This window comes from Sylvia atricapilla, chromosome 25 (assembly GCF_009819655.1).
Source record: "Sylvia atricapilla isolate bSylAtr1 chromosome 25, bSylAtr1.pri, whole genome shotgun sequence".
NCBI lineage: Eukaryota > Metazoa > Chordata > Aves > Passeriformes > Sylviidae > Sylvia > Sylvia atricapilla.
The window spans coordinates 651,455-668,439 of record NC_089164.1 but is presented as its reverse complement, the minus strand read 5'-3'; the positions used below and the strand labels follow the sequence as shown (position 1 = coordinate 668,439).

Sequence of the window (16,985 nt, the reverse complement as noted above, 5' to 3'; positions counted from 1 at the left end):
CGCCCGCAGCCTGGGCACAAAGCAGGGGCCAGGGCCAGCGCCGAGCCGTGCTGGGAGCCGACAGCTCTGTACCATCACCGAGTGCTCAGGGCTGTGCAGATCTGAACCATCAGCCCCCCAAAGAGACTGCAGGAGCTCCAGAGGGGTCCCTTCCACTCCCATTCTGTCATACATGTATTTGCACTGCCTGGGTATGTGCATCCCTGTTAATAAACCCCACACTGTAAGGAGTATTATCCTTCGAGGTTGCTGCTACAGCTCCGTTAAAGAGAAAAAAAAAATCAGACAAGGTGATATTGTCTAGGCAGGTTTAATAGAGCACAGATTATTTTCTCTTTCTCCCCCTTTAATGATCCAGTGTTTATATACATTGTATTATAGCAGATTAAAAAATATTACAGAATTGAAAATCTGATTTATACAGAGGGGTTGCTTAAGCAAACAGCTGCAAAGAGTGAAGGAGTTAAAAGTATTCCTGTAATCCCCTCTGTTTCGAGCCACTTCCAAAACAAAAGCACTACAGACCGCTGAAATTGTGGAATCGGATGACGAGATTTACAGATTTTATTGATTGAGATCGAGGCGAGGCACTGGTTCAGAAACACCCGTGTCTATGTACAAGGTAAGAAAGGGCGGCGGCAGGCAGCCGAGGGTGGTCACTGTGCTGGGAGGGGCTGTGCCATGTGCAGGGCCGGGGCCTGCATGGGCCAGCCCTCCTGGTGGTTCTGCAGCAGCCGGTACAGCTGCTTCAGGTGCGCCACGATGTTGTCCTTGATGTCGGGCGTGGAGATCTGCAGCCGCACGCTGCCGCTGTCGAAGGAGCGCGTGAAGTCCCCGGAGAACATCTCGTAGATCATCCGGGCCACAACGGGGATGACCTGTTGAAAAATAAGTCCCTTTAGGTTTTTTTTAGCCTAAAGGCACATGGAATATCCCTGTGTTACTCTGCAGGCAGCCCTGTCCTGGATGCAGAGACTGTTTCCACAATACTCTAAAACACACTCACAAACCAATCCTGTTCAGCACGTGTCACATTTGTGTTTGCTCTCCCACACCACCAGCCTTAACTGGAGTTTCCCTGGTGGCAGAAGCCACAGCAGAAAAGACCAGCTCTCAGTATCCTTGGGAATTGATCCCAAACCCGACAAGGCTGGCACATGTCACCCCAGAGCCCCAGGCCCTACCTGCACCACGATCAGCTTCCTCTCCCTGGGTTTTCCATCGGGCCACTCTTCTCCAAAGCAGAAGTAGATCTCGTATGGTGGCTGTTTCTCAATCTGTCCCTTCTGATGGGCAATCAGCTCTAGGAAGAAAGGCAGAGTGCTGCAGGGTTGTGCCCTTTAGGCTGGAAACACCCACGACATCCCACCTCATTGCATCAGCCCGGGTCTTACCTACACACTGCCCTCTGCCACCTCTCACACAATTGCAGCTCACTCCTTGCACGGGAAGTGCTTTCTTTAAAAGCAAAGCCCTCTGCTGTCTCTCAGAGCATTAAAGGAGTGTACAGTGCCCTTCTCCTGCCACACACCCGCTCCAAGTTCCCCTGAAGTCAGGGGAGCAGTGTTCCTGACCCGCTCTCCACACCTGGTGCATCCAGAGCAGCCCACCCTTTCCAACAGTGCCGCTGCCAGTGTCCAAAGCTCTTTTCCAGAAGCAGACGTTACATACCGCTTAGGAACGTTTCCAGACAGAAGAGCTTGACCTTCTTTTGCCTCTCGATGAGATTTGGGGTGGTGGAGGAGGGGGCACAGGGCCCAGACCAGTACACCTTGCACTGGCACAGGCGCACGGCGTAGATGGCGTGGCCGCTGACCTCCAGGATCAGTCCCCTGTCCATAACGTCCAGCAGCCGACTCGTGAAGATCTTCTGCCTCTCGTTGGTGATGTGCTCTGTCCCTGGAAACTTGACTTGCTCCAAACTGATGGGCCCAAAGAGCTCCTCCTGGTCTGGCATAGGACCCAGCTCTCCGTAGAAAAGTCTGCAGCCCTGCGGGTTGCTCACGGTCGTCGTGGGTCCAGTCTCCTTCCCTCGATATTCAAACTTGATTTCTAGGTCTGTCACTGAGAGAGAAACCATCAGTGTGGCTTTTCCTGGAGCATCAGCAGCAGGGACACCACACAAGCCCTGCTGCCCTCACAGCATTTAAACATTTAAACCACACACAGTTCTGTTTGAACTACACAAGTTCCCCTCACTCACCCACAAACAGCCACAGAAAAAGAGGCAAAACACTGCTTTTTTGTGGGGTTTTAAAGCACAAAAGCAGAAGCACTGTTACAGGCCCATGCACGTACTTGGCAGGGAGCTGATCCAGAGCTCAGGGCTGCTGAAGAAGTCGTGCTGCAGCGCTGTTGGGGGCATTTCCATATCCAGAGGTTCATTCTTTGGCCACACAGTTTCAGAGCTGCAGTTTTCTGCGCTGGCTGGAGCCATCGGAGAATCTACGAAAAGGCAACAACTCCTCAATAAATCAAGATTTCATTTCAAGTATGCAGCAATTCACAAACAAATACCTTAACTAATACATTAGTCTGTGCCACCAACCATTGATATTAAGAAATGGAAATGTCTCTTGAATTGGGACATGCTGAGATTGATTCAATTCTTCCTCCTCTTCGTCATCGAGATCATTATCCTTTTCATCCCACGGAGCTGAGCCAGTGGAACCTGCAAACAAGCACATTCTTGTGGGTGGATGATCAGCATGAAACACTGAAAAAATATCATCTGCATATTGGATATCAACTCGTGTATTTTTTAAATTTCAGTAAAAAGTGATAAATCTGATCCATACAACATGCTCATTTCAGTTTAATATCTAATTCTAGAAAGCAAAGGTTAAAGTACTGATAAAGTAAGACACACTATTGCCAATATTGGACTGTTTAGCAGGAAAACACACAGCTGTGTGCAGCTTTATTCATTTTAGTACTACAATATGGTTTAAAGTCCTTTTAGTTTAAACACAGGCTTCAGCTGGCAGCTGCTCCTGAAGGAGCAGAGAGAGTTAAGGCAGAGGGGGCAGGAGCTCCCTTGGACAACGCCTGCCCAGGAGCCAGCACGTGTCAGCACGGCCCTCACCTGGATTAATGATTGATCCCTGCGACTGCGGGATGTCGCACACTTCATAAATTTTAATTGGGTTCATGGGCACCTCCTTGGTGCCATCGTACATCAAATTAAACTCCCGGCTCTTGTTAAGTGCACACCGGAGCTGGGCTTTCCACTTTGCAGGGTCTGGCTCGTCCACTCCTTCCTGGTACTTTCCTGTTTCCACGGCCCATGCCTGGGGACAAAGTACAGCCAGCTCAGTGCAGCCCTCCCCACAGAGCAGCTTTTATCGGAAAGCAGACTTCCAAACAAATCCACCGTAAAATCTTTCCCTTGCAGAAGTCTGAATTAGAGCTCTCATGGTAACAAAAAAAATGGAAATTCCCACTTGAATAGTTTTTCCCATTAGAAGAAAGTGGAGAAGTAGATGCAAATCCAAATTCCAAAAGAATTTTCACAATTCTGGGTTAGAAATTTTCAGGGATTCAACACCAGAACTCAGTTTTGACAGCGAGCCCTGTGCAGGAGGAATGGACTTGGTTAAAAATGGAGTGGAAGGGAAGCCACAGACATCCAGCTGGCCTCCCACTCTCACCCCAAAATCTGATTATTTGGTCCATTATTATTATATGGTCCAAGATTCCTCCAAGACAGAGGTCAGAAATTCCTCAAAGGGGTGCAGGGAGTTACAGTGAATCCCTTGGGATAAGGATATTAGGGATAGCAGCGATGAGTGCTTGTGATGAGCTTGTGGTGGACCTCTTAAGACTTACATAACAGCATTTCATGGTTTGCTGCCAAGAGCAAGCCAGCGACCACATCCCAGCCCGAGCAGCTGAAGCCAACAGCAGTCATCTTCCAGAGACCACAGGCCACACAGCACCCAGCCCTTGGTGGTGGGAAAGGGTTAAAGAACTCAACACCATCTCAGGCAGTGCCAAGCTTGGCATCCAGGTGCACAAAGTGGCTTTTTTTCTGAGGTCAGATAAATAGAACGCGCCTGCAAACAGCTCCCGAGATGCCTGTGCAGCCCCTGGGCCAACAATCCAGCCCTTTGTGTCCGTTCCAGAGCCGTGGGATGCCCGCTCTCTCACCTTGAAGATGGTGTTCTCCTCCTCGTGCTGGGGGCTGTGCCGGGTCGCGTGTTTCCAGGGGATCTGGAAGCGTTTGGCCTCGCGGTTCAGCCAGATCAGCCCGGGGTACATGCCACTGTCCACCTGGGCCACCAGCCACGGCTTCAGGCGCACCCTCCGCGGGTGGAGGGCCATGGTCTGCGGGGGGACAGCACAGCCACTGCTAGAGGTTACCTCTGCCTCACCTGCCTCACAGAAACTGAATCAACGCAGCGAGAAAGGGCCCTGCGCTGTGTGACTGCTGTTACGTTTATGGCACTGCACCCTGAAAACACCAATTCCGATCCAGCTGGGCGACTCCTCTGCTGGGAAGAGGCACACACACCTCCCCGAGCAGGGCCCAGGATTGTTACAAGGACAGCAGCTCCCATTCAATGCTCCAGAGCGTGTTATTTGTGCTCAGCGAGCACACGGAGGGCGAGCCCTGAGCAGAGCTGGGCTGTCAACCCTGAGCAGGAGATAAAGCCACGAACAAGCCGCAGCAAGAACAGGCAGCAGAGTTTCCAAAGGCTCCACGTACACCTTGAGAAGGGGCTGATCTGATCTCTGCGCCTTCAGTCCTGTCACACGCCGAGGAGGAGAAAGGCTCACCCCGACCAGGAGGCTTTAGCCCAGCCCAGGTGCAGGGGCCAGGCTGAGGCACAGGGGCTGCTTCACCACAGACTCTGAAAGTCATTTAATGACTTTTCCATGAATGCCCTGAATGCAGCATAATCGTTGGCAAACAGCACTGACCTGTAATAACCAGGATGTTTATCCAGAAGGACATGAACTGCAGGTCTGCCTGCGCTGCTGCTAAAAATTGAGTGCTGTTTACTTAATGTTTTTGTTAAGTAGCCTTGTGTTGCTCATACAACTGCAGCCAGCCAACAATATTTTCCTTGTGTAGAACAAAGCCAAACAAACAAAAGGAATGCCTGTCCCTTTCTAAGAAGAGGCAACATTCAGTATCTTTAGATTTTGAGAGGGGATTTGTGCACAGTAGGTGTATCCCCCATATTCACTGGTAAATCGTGAAACAGAGGTGAGAAACTACAAATATTCCCATTAATAAAGCAGTTACAGGACAAGTAAAACCTTTGCCATAAGCCCTGAATATTGCTGGAGGAGTTGCAAAATGCATCTGGTAGCAGAGATGGAGAAGATTAAAAAAAAATCCTATCCAAGAACTAGTCTAGGAACAGGTTTGATTTGTTCAAATACCTGCAGATCCCATTCAGATGCAAGTGCTCACACAAAATTAATCCAAACACAACTCAGTTTATCTGTTTATCTTTTCTGCAAAGAAAATGTTCAGCTTCAACTGCAAACCATCTTTAAATAATAGTTTGAAAATGTGTGGGCACATTACCAGACTGTTTCTCAGGAGCTGCAAAAGATCAGGAAGCAATCGTCAGGATTACTTTAGCACTCCTGAAACTCTGCTCTGTTAGTTCTCCATGTTGAAAATGTCAGAATTAAATCTTCAGAAGCATGCTTACAAGGACACAAAGTCCAGGTTAATCCTGGACTTAGAATTGAGACCAAAATCAGCTACTGATTCCTCGTGAAAAGGAAAAAAAGTGATATTTTTAAGAACTCTTCTGCAGCTCGTTTCCACAGTATCTTTTACACTTAACCTTACAGGCAGTCCCTGCTAATAACTTGTGCTGTGCAATGCAAACCCCCAGCAGAGGAGATTTGTGCCCCTCTCCCAGCACACGTCGGGTCACAAGGTGGGTGCTGGCTGGGATTGTCCCCAGGCCCACAGAGAGCGTCTGTCAGTGCTCCACACCACAATGCTTTATGACCTTTTATCACCAATGACTTGTTGACACAATAACTGAGAGCAAATCAACTTGAATCCCATTGCTGGGCCCAGACGGTGAGTCAGCCTCTTACAGCCTTCAACTTCGATCCGGTGGGTTCCTCTAAATGCCAGACACCTGGGGAATGTCCGTGCACACTCACGGCTCTGCCAAGGCAGGCTCGGCCCTCTCCCAGTGCACAAACCCAGGGACTACCCCGTTCCCTTTTTTCCCACTCAGTTTGGGTGGTGTGCAGGGATAATTACAGATAATTAGGGATTTCTTTTCCATAGAAATCCCTGTGCTGCTAATGCATCTCTGGTCAGTGATGTAATTACTCGCCGTGCCCTAATTATTAGTATTTCTCCTTGGAGACATTCAGCCCAACAAGAACAACTCAAGCTCAGGAAGGAGCAGACAGCCTGCAGCCACTCCCCGGAGGGCTGCAGAGGAGTGACCAAGGTCAGGGACAGCCCCGGCCAGCTGTGGTGACACTCGGGGCCCTGGTGAGGTGCCACACAGTCCAACAGCACAGGGAGCACCAGGAAAACCATCCTGAAGCCCAACTCAGCTTTGCTGCACAGATGCTTTCGCTTCCCACCTCCACACCCAAACACATTCAGTGTTCCTGCTACACCTCATCCCTTAAAGCCTCTGAGGGTGGAAGGCTCTTCTCGGGGTTCCCTGCTGCGAACCCACAGACCCTGCTCTGTGCTCGATACCTTTGTTTGACCCTATTATCTTAGATTTCATGGACCCGTATCCATCTTTTCAAAGGCAAACCTTCCACAGAGAAACGGGCTGTATTTCCATCCCACACTGGATCACCTGAGCACACCAGGAGCCCGGGGCTCCCACAGTTCAGAGCTCGGCACATCTCCCGGCTCCCAAGCACGCGTGCTGCCCCCGGCACACCTGAACACCACGAACTCTTTGAATTCCCACTTTGCACACCCCAACCTGGTCACCTCAGCCCTGGCCACGGCCAGGCAGCCCCGGAATCGGAAGGGGCACGAGTTGTTACAGCAGATGTGGGGTTTGGGCTGTAACAGAGGCCATCCGGAGACTGCAGTGGGTGAAGGGGCTGGGGGGAAAACAGCAGCCTTGCCCTCACTCCAGGCCTCGCTCTACACCGACCCGAAAGGCGTAGCCCGGGGCGAGCCCAGCGCAGCCGATGGGACGGGGCGGTAAATCGGCGTTTCCAGCGAGCTCTGCCCTGCCGCCCGCGCCCGGAGCCGCACGGCGCCCAGAACCGCCGCCCTTCCACCGGGGCCGGGCACTGCGCCTCCGGAGCCCCTCCGGAGCCCCGCACGGAGCCCCCGCCCCGCTCCGCTCCGCTCCGGCCCCGCTGCCCCAGGGAGCCCCACGCGGGACGGGGCCGCGCCCGGCGGCTGCGGGGCAGGAACGGCCCGATCCCCGCTCCCCGCTCTGCTCACCCCGTCCGTCTGTCCGTCCGTGTGTCCGTCCGTGGGGCCGGGGCGGGTCCGTCCCGCGGGGGCTCGGGGCCGCCCCGCGGGGCCCGCGCGTGGGGCAGCGGCGCTCGGGCAGCGGCGGCCGCGCTGAGCCAGCGCCCGCCCCTTCACCTGCCCCGCCTCACCTCCACCGGCCCGGCCCCTTCACCTGCCCCGCCTCACCTGGACTGATCCGGCCCCTCACCTGCCCCGCCTCACCTGGGCTGATCCGGCCCCTTCACCTGCCCCGCCTCACCTGGACTGGGCCGGCCCCTTCACCTGCCCCGCCTCACCTGGGCTGATCCGGCCCCTTCACCTGCCCCGCCTCACCTGGGCTGGGCCGGCCCCTTCACCTGCCCCCCCTCACCTCCACCGGCCCGGCCCCTCACCTGTCCCGCCTCACCTGGACTGGGCCGGCCCCTTCACCTGCCCCGCCTCACCTGGACTGGGCCGGCCCCTTCACCTGCCCCGCCTCACCTGGACTGATCCGGCCCCTTCACCTGCCCCGCCTCACCTGGGCTGGCCCGGCCCCTTCACCTGCCCCGCCTCACCTGGGCTGATCCGGCCCCTTCACCTGCCCCGCCTCACCTGGACTGATCCGGCCCCTTCACCTGCCCCGCCTCACCTGGTCCGGCCCCTTCACCTGCCCCATTCAGCCCCCCTCACGCCCCGCCCCTCCCCTGCCCCTCCTCACCTGCCCCGTTCCGCCCCCTCGCCCCCCCCAGATCCCCCCCTTGCCCCGCACCGGGACACGGGGCCCCGCATCCCCGCCCTTCTGCCGCCGCCCTTTTCCTGTCTGATGGAATATTTAGGAAACTTCCAAACGGGATTTTTTTTTCTCCCCTGGTAAATGGAGTATTTAGAAAAGGAAGTTTGCTTTTAAGCGGGTTATCTTTGCCTTTTAAATGGAATATTTTGGGAGGAAGACGTTAAGTTCCTGGGCTTTTTCACAGTTCAAAGAGTATTCAGCTGAGTCATAGGATCACAGCATAATTAAGGCTGGAAAAGACCTCCAAGATCACCGAGTCCAAACATTAACCCAGCGCTGCCAGGTCCACCACCAAAACACGTCCCTTGCTCCACATCCGTGGGGTTTTGAACACTTCCAGGCACAGTGGCTCTGCCACTTCCCCAGCAGCCTGTTCCAACGCCTGTCCATCCTTTCAGTGAAGTAAATCTCCCAAATATCCAATCTAAAACTCCCCTGGCACAACCTAAGTGCATTTGCTCTTGTCCTACATCCATCCACCCATAGAAATCCATATCCAGTCAATGACGGCCGGGATGAAGCCAAACCCTGAAGTCAGCTCTCATTAAAGCCACAGGCATCGAGGTTTTTCTCTGAAAAGCATAAAAACGTCCCTTTTCCCTGCCTCCATCCCCACTCTGGGGTCACACCTACCCCTGGGAAGGGGCTCAGCAGCTTCTCCTGGGTCCCTCCGCAGTCTCTTGCCCTCCAGCCTCGCGTCTTATTTATTTTCCTCGTAGGTGGAGAACCGTGACTCAGTGGTGAATCTTGGTTTCAAGGATCATACAATACTTCACCATTCAGTTTCAATGGACCAGAAAATATATGGGAATTTCCCTTCTCCCTCTCCCCATGAACAGTCTGGGAAATGCTGAGCCCTGACTTTGGGAAGGCTGCCTTACACCCACAGCTCAGTCCCCAGCCAAGGGCTTGGAACTAGACAAAATCTTGGAGATCTTCACACAGAGACAAAACAATTCACTGTTTTTCAGGAGAAGTTTGCCTTGCCAAGTACAAGGTAAATATTTCAGGCTTCGTTCAGCATGGAATTGCACTCAGAGGGAACGTGCAGGAGTTTGTCAGCACATAAGGAAATCTTTCTGGCAATGAGCAGAAGACGTGACCCCCCGAGGTCAGCGCTCTCTGTGTTTGGGTTTCCTCAGTGGTTCCTGACCGTTCCTGATGTGCAGATCAAGGGACAGCTGCTCCTGGCACAGAACACCCTTGTTATTCCTGCTGCATAAAAGCACGCAGTGGTAGGACGATTCTGGGAGCAACTGGGGAGAGATTGGGCTGAACTCCAGGCCAGGCTCTTGGAGGATCTTTGATCTCTGCTCAGATGGGTCAGCACAAAAGCCGCCCTTCATCCTGGCTGCATTCCTGCATCCACGCCTCCCTCCCGCCGCGGGGAAGTGTGAGGATGCTTTGGGCCGGCTCTGTGTGTGCTGATGCTGGGGAGAGGAGCGAGGAGACTCCAGCGGTGCTGCTGCTCACTCTGTGCTGCCTCGGCTGTCTGTGCGCTGCTGGGGCTGCCCGGGCACGGCTTTGCCCTCCCAGACTCCCTGGAAGGACACTGGAGATGCCCAAACCACAGGGGGGCTCCTGGGGCAGGTCAGGGCTGGGGGGATTTAAAACACGGAGCGATGTGGCAAAGCAGCTGGGTGAGGACTGCTCCAGCCTGGGAGAAAGGTGCAGTCCTGCCTGCAGTGTCCCTCTGTGCTGCCAGCACCCTGCTGCCTCTGCCACAGCCTCTGCTGCCTTCCCAGCACCGACACAGATGCCAAACAAATGAGTCTTCCCAGCCCTCTGCAGGGTTTGGTGGTTTGTTGTTCTATTTTTCCTCCTGAGTTTCTACCAGCCTGTGCTGGAGCGTGTGGCAGCACGTCGGGGTAGGCAGCTGATGGGAAATAAACTGAATTTTTCCATGCTCCTGGCTGGGAAACTGCACAGCTTTGGAGGTGCAGAGGTGATCATCCAGGGGTAACTCATCAGGCAGGATGTGCAGTCAGATGTCACCTGTCTGTAAGCCCAAGGTGTTCCCTCTGACACAACACACATTGATCCTGCTCCTTCAGGACAGACAGCACCAGCCTCTGCACCGTAGTGTTTTCTAGAAATTCTTCTTTTCTTTTCTTTTCTTTTTTTTTTTTTTCACTTCTCTCTGCCTATATTTACTTCTACCTGCATAACTTTTAAATAAAATCAAATGAAGAGATCTTTTGGCTGATAACCTGTCCCTTATGAAGTGACATCCTGCTGGCTGGGAGACAGCAGCTCTCTCTGTGCACTCTGCGGAGACACAGAGGATGTGCAGAGGAATTTTCATACCAGGAGCTATGGGATTTTCTTTATTTCAGTGCCAAATTAATATCACTGTTTTATCAACACGATTCTATGTCATGATACCAGCAAGAGCAGCAGCTGGGCTTTGCACCCCAGGTCTCTTGTAGCTCTTTGTTCCCAGCTGGAGAAGATTGCAGTCATCAAAACAAAAAGGAACCATTTTCTCTCCTGGGAACAGATCACCAAGTTCCCATAAGGCAAAACAAAATTATGCAATGAGTCAAGACAATGTCCTGGGCATGTGGAGTCTTGCTGTGTGCGCTCAGCACTCACATTCCAGCAGCAGCTCCGTGCAGGAGAGCAGCACAAAATGGTGGAGAGGCTTCACCCCAGCACATCCCAGACTCCCCAAATGTGCTGCAGGAAAAAGGGATTAATTCTTCCCACCCTGTCCTGGCAGCACCCCTGTGGCCTGGGCCAGGGAGAACTCCTGGCCTCACCAGCCAAGATAATTCCAAAAATCATACAAAATACTTTATAAACATGATTGTGGCTACCTGCCACAATCTTCTTTCCAGTAGCTCTAATGAAGAAGAAAAGAGGGTGGGATGGATTTACTGTTATTTTTCTGGTGGGCAGCCCTGGAGCTGCTCTGCTGTGGGCGAGGCATCTCCAAGTCAGGAGCTGAAGCTCAGCCGAAGCACTCCCAAAAGGAAGGGTTGGGTTCATTATTGTGTTGCATTCTTCTGGGCACGAGGATAGACAGGAATATCTTTAAATAAAAATGCTTTAGCTGAAATAGAACAGCCTTAAATTTTCTGGCAACTTCTCTGGCCCTTCCCATCCATCCCCAGGCTCCTGCTGTGTTGTCTCTGTCCCCTTTTTACTCTTCTTTGAAGAGAAACCAAACCTTGCCTGGGTATCCTTACATGTCAAATTGTAAAGTTGAATTATACTGCTGCAAATCTCTGTGTATAGATATAGATATCTATTAAATATAAATATCTATTAAATATAAATATATACTAAATATAACTATAACTATATAAATATAAATACATACACAGTACCACTGCTGGGTTACTTGCAGGTGTGAGGGGATTCAGACCAAATCTCACTCTCACAGTGCACCATGAATTGCTCTGCTGCTCTGCAATACCAAATTCAGATTTCTGCCTGCTTCTTAGCCAGTATTCTTCCATGAGGGAGGCTCTTCTTACCTAACCAACACCAAAAAATATTCCAAAACCGCGAGCAGCTTAAATCCATCTGGGCCGTGGCATTAGGATAAGAGAATCTGTGGTTTCCTATTAACGCTGCTCCAATCCTCTTAATGAAGATATTGGGCTGGCTTGGGCCCGTTTTTAGCTGGGGTCATTCTCTGCAGTGACACAGATAGCTGCTGGGCTCAGAAAAGGGTTGGGGGGCAGAAAGGCTGGTGGCTGCTCAGGGAAGGGTCTGTGTGTGCTCAGAGCAGGGGCTGAGCCGTGGCTGAGCGCTGCAGGGCACAAGGACAGGGCCCAGGGAAGAGCTGCACTCTGTGTCCATGGATAAAGCAATAAAGGAGATCCAGGGGCAAGGGGTAAGCAGGAAAATTTCCATGAGGAGAAGGGAATATGGACAATGTGCCCAAAAAATGAACAATTCCTGCTCTAAGCCAGGGATGTGACAATAAGAGGAATGTGTGTGTATTTGGGTGCCTTCACTAATTGTCTCACAGCCTACAGCAGGCATTCAATTAATTTAATCCATCGGCAGGATTTTTTAATGGAAGTGTTTGTTTTCTCAGGATTCCCTCTCCGTAGTTGTCGCTTTTCCTAAGCCCCATCTCGCTAAAGCACTGAGCAGCCCCTACAGGCAGGTGACACAAGCCAGCTTTGCAAAGATTCATGTTCCTTCCCCTATAATCTCTTTTTTCCCCCCAGAAGACACCAGAGGACAGAGAACGGGGCTGTGTGTTGTGTGTGAAGGGAACCTCTGCTCCCAAATCCTTTGACAGGGAGGTATTAATGTGCAGAAAGACCCTGAGGCCCTGGAGTTGGCTCCTAAATAGGGCACAGCTCAGAACATCTGAAGGTCTCTGGGGCTCATGGGTGGGAATCTCCTAATGATCTTTAGTTATTTTTATCCCTGCCCAGTGCTCAGTGCTCTGGGGCAGAGGAGCCACTCTCAGATCTCCCAGGGAGTGCACGGAGCTGCCAGGAGCTGGGCAGGGGAGCAGGAACAAGAAAATATAGCACAAAAAAGGGAAGGTGACAATAGCAAGACACAGCATTAACATCAGAGAAAGGCAGAGACAGCGAGAAGAAAAAAACCAAAGGACTTTGGCAGGGTTTTTCTTCTTTCTCTTCTGGTTTGAATCGTGCTTTCTGGAGGAAAATGGGACAGCAGTTCACCAATGCTGAAGGGGAGCAAGGAGAGATCGACGTTGCAGAGCTGCAGGAATGGTACAAGAAATTTGTGGTGGAATGTCCCAGTGGGACCCTCTTCATGCACGAGTTCAAGCGGTTCTTCGGGGTCCAGGACAACCAGGAAGCAGCAGAGTATGTGGAGAACATGTTCAGGGCTTTTGACAAGAACGGGGTAAGTGCTGAGGAGCTTTTACAGTTCTTTGTGTCAGCATTTCTGCAGAGTCTGCAGCGGGGAGGTGTTTGGGCTGTGCCCAGCCTTCGCTGAGGTGGGCTGAGGCAGGAGAAGGAGCCCAGGCTGGCCTGGATTTATCTCCTCAAGTCTCTACCTGAACTAAGGTCAGAATGTCCCCTGAAGGGACTAAGGAGGGATTAAAAAGTTGAAATTTATGCAGCTGCACTTTGAGACCCTCCAACAGCCAAGGCTCCCACATGGCAAAAATATTTCTCTGTTGAGAGAGAGGGGAAATGACAGTGCAGGAAAATCCTACTCAGGCTTGCTCTGTGTTGGAGGAAGTGTCTGTTCAAGTACCAGCAGGTGGTTTGTAATAAAATACCGATTTCAGCTTTGCTTTCCAAAAGCAGAGGAATGCCGAACAATTCAGAGAGTCTGGTTTTGATTCCCTTTGCCATATTTGTCATGAGACACCTGGGGAAAGTGGGTTTTCTGGTTTAGTCACAGTTCCTGCTTGGCTGCTCCCCTGCCCTGGCTCAGTGGTTCAATTCTCCTTTTCCTGAAGCTCTTGATCCTATTCCAGCTGTTTGTTCTTTATATCAATTCAGGAAAAGGGGACTCAGGTTATTCATCTCTGATCAACTCACCTCCCTTAAGCTCCCTTCGGAAATAGGGTCCAAATCACATGGAAGTGGCAGTAAAAGTCAGTTTGTGGGAAAGGATTTAAAGGGTCATGGAAGATGTTGGCAGGTCAGGCTTGTCTCAGAATTCCAAGTTGTAACAACCCAAATTCCTGCCAAAAATGAAAGGTCCAAGTCCCAAATTCCGTTATGAAAGCTGTGGAGAAAAGGCAGCAGAGCAAACTGTGCATAAAAGATGAGATCCCATTCCTAATTGGTCGGAGTTTTCCTAAGAAGCCAGGGAATGTGTTTTTAAGGGATGCTGGGGAGGAGCAGCCCAGGCTGGGTGCACGGTCCTGAACTGCTACAAACCTTCCTCAGAGAGCCAAACCAACACCTGTCCCCTGCACTGTCCTCCCGGCAGCTTTAACCCGGGTTCTCTGGGACCTGTAAAGCACTTCTCACCTTCCTACCCCGCTAAGTGTCATCCAGCTGCTGCTTCTCTCTTGCCACAGGATAACACCATTGATTTTCTGGAATATGTGGCTGCCTTGAATCTTGTTTTACGAGGAAAACTGGAACACAAGCTGAGGTGGACGTTCAAAGTGTATGACAAGGATGGGAATGGCTGCATAGATAAACCAGAGCTGCTGGAAATTGTTGAGGTAAGTGGGCATTGCCCAATCCCCTTTTTAAGCAATCCCTGTTCTTTGGCAATGTGATGAGGCGTGTGGGGTTTGTGATAATCAGGTTTCAAAGCTGCTGTGGATGCTGATGAAGTGAAAATGCCTGACTTGGTGAAAGGGTTTGGGGGTCTGATGGCTCTGCCTGACCTTGGGGAAAGGATTTGGAGCCTGCTGGGGGTCTGAGGGCTCTGCCTGAACTTGGGGAAAGGATTTGGAGCCTGCTGGGGGTCTGAGGGCTCTGCCTGACCTTGGGGAAAGGGTTTGGAGCCTGTTGGGGGTCTGAGGGCTCTGCTGCTGCCCAGAGATGCAGCCTCTGGCTGCTGGGGATCCTGGAGCTCTGCTCTGCCTTTCCTCACCTTTCTTTCAACCTCTCCTCGCCCAGGTTCCCTGTGCTGGCCCGGGGAGGAGGATTTCACCCCACGCCCTCCCTGGGGCCGGGTGGTTGGTGAGGATGCCCTCAGAGGTGCCAGTCAGTGCCCAAATCCCTCCGTGCTGGTGCCTGTGGGGGCTCCTGCCGCGTCCTGCCCTGGGTGTGACAGGGCTGTGTGGGGACAGAGCAGAGCCTCTCGGGGTTTGCTGGGCAAGGTGGGAGCTGCTCCCCTCCCAGGGGACAGAACAAGGGGGAATCACCTCGAGTTGCACCAGGGGAGGTTTAGATGATGATTAGGAAAAATTCCCTCACTGGAAGTGTCCAGCCCTGCCACAGGAATCACAGCCCTGCAGGGAGCAGGGTGTGGATGTGTAAGAGCTGTGTACTGTGACACTTGGGGACAGGGGTTAGGGGTGCCCTTGGCAGTGCTGGGGGGACAGCTGGGCCAGATGACCCTAAAGGGCTTTTCCAACCCCAAGGATGCTGTGGGGCTGAGCACAGAGCCAGGCACAACACCTGTGCTCTTACCTGAGGTGACATACCTTGGTGGCTGTGCTGCAGCACCACAGGGGCTGTTCCCCCGGCCAGCAGTGCTCAGGAGGCTGAAAGCACTGCTTATCCTCCCCTGAGCACCTCAGGGAGGTGCAGGGGCAGGAATTGGCCCTGTGCTGGCTGTGAGGGTGAGCAGCTGGTGACAGCAGGTGTGACAGCAGGTGTGACAGCAGGGGTGACAGCAGGGCAGCCTGTCTGGGCCACGTCCCATTACAGTTTTGAGGTCAGCCCAGAATTGCCCAGGACTGTGAGGCCATTGCTAATCCTCTCTCTTGGAAGACTTCACACAAAACCCTTCAACCTCAGCAGTGGAGGTAACAAAGGACAGGTGGTGCCACGGGAGGGGTGGATAAACTCTGACCCTTTCCTGTGGCAAAAGGGAGCCCAAACTGTGGGTCAGAATCTGAGCTAAGACAGGTTTGATGTGCGGCCTGGGGGGAGGGCTGGGTTAGTGCAGATGTGCCTGGCTTTGGAGGTGAGCAAAAAACACTCTCAAGGCTCATGATGGTTCCCATCTGTGAAAGTCTTGCTCTGTTCTTTGCAAAGGAGCCCCGAGGTGTGTGTAAGGAGAACAGGAGGGCAGCAGCTCCACAGAGCAAACGAGGTCATTGATGTGCAGAGTGCAGGTGGAAGGTCAGAGGTTCCAGCCCAGATCTGAGGCTGTTGTGGGGCAGATCTTTCCAGAAAGGTTAAACTCTCAGCCTATGAAAAAGACCTTCACAGTGAGGGCACGATAACAGAGTTCACTGCTTTTCATTTTCCAGCCCTTTCCCTAATTTGTGATCTCCCCTCAGTCTATCTACAGGCTGAAGAAGGTGTGTTGGTCAGACGTGGAGGACAGGACCCCGCTGCTGACACCAGAGGAGGTGGTGGACAGGATATTCCAGCTGGTGGATGAGAACGGGGATGGTGAGTGATGGATGTCCTGCCTGCCCAGAGCTCCCTGGACTGGGCTGGCTTTGGTTCTCTGCTCCACAGAGTCAAAAACCTCTTGGTGGAGCAGGGTGAAATCTTTTTCGTTGTTATTTTAATGTGAAACACGGAGGAGTCGCGGTGGGGCTGGATTTTGGTGTCACTCGGATCCCGTTCCCCGAGCCCCCGGCAGGCAGAGGGCAGGTCCCAGCCCCAGTAAAGCCCCTGGGGCCGGACTGGGACTCACGGGGCCTGACTGGCCCGGCCCTGGAGGAGCTGCGTGAGCCCCTGGAGTCTCCTGCTGGGCTGGAGCCCCTGGGAACACGCTGGGTCACAGCCCCCGGCCCGGCAGAGCCATTCCCCAGGAGCGTGTCTGATGAGCATCTTATCTGACACGCCGATGGGATTGTTGGTGCCTCCCCTCTGTTATCTCCGGGTTCTCAGCGCCCCTCCCGCGTCCCCGCTCTCGCCCACAGGGCAGCTGTCTCTTGACGAGTTCATTGACGGGGCCAGGAAGGACAAGTGGGTGATGAAGATGCTGCAAATGGACGTGAACCCCGGGGGCTGGATCACTGAGCAGAGAAGAAAGAGCGCTTTGTTCTGAGCAAATCCGGGTTTGACACAGCTGGAATGGCGATGCTGACTCCCGAGTGTGACCCTTCCTCTGGCCTGGTAGTGACTTTCCTTTTCAATTCCATCTCAGCGTCTCGAGTGGTTTAAGGAGCCTCTCGATGTAAAACCCGCGTGCTGAGCACTGCTGGTACCCAGGGACTATTTCTGGCCCATGAATAAGTCTTGCTGTGTA

General features: G+C 52.7%; 2 protein-coding genes across 2 annotated transcripts; one reads left to right on the top strand and one right to left on the bottom strand.

Annotated features, from left to right (window-relative positions):
- Window positions 1-294: 294 nt before the first annotated feature.
- IRF6 (interferon regulatory factor 6) lies at window positions 295-4,330 on the bottom strand. The gene is made up of 7 exons (XM_066335654.1): window positions 4,150-4,330; window positions 3,086-3,290; window positions 2,549-2,671; window positions 2,299-2,445; window positions 1,672-2,064; window positions 1,185-1,303; window positions 295-878 (listed from the first exon to the last, which is right to left on the bottom strand). The coding sequence occupies exons 1-7, from the start codon at window positions 4,321-4,323 to the stop codon at window positions 657-659; spliced, it is 1,383 nt and encodes a 460-aa protein (XP_066191751.1). The 5' UTR covers window positions 4,324-4,330; the 3' UTR covers window positions 295-656.
- An 8,506-nt stretch (window positions 4,331-12,836) lies between these two features.
- Window positions 12,837-16,985, top strand: GUCA1B (guanylate cyclase activator 1B). Its single transcript, XM_066335527.1, has 4 exons — window positions 12,837-13,040; window positions 14,176-14,325; window positions 16,063-16,177; window positions 16,657-16,985. Exons 1-4 carry the CDS (start codon window positions 12,837-12,839, stop codon window positions 16,782-16,784), a joined length of 597 nt encoding a protein of 198 aa, XP_066191624.1. The 3' UTR covers window positions 16,785-16,985.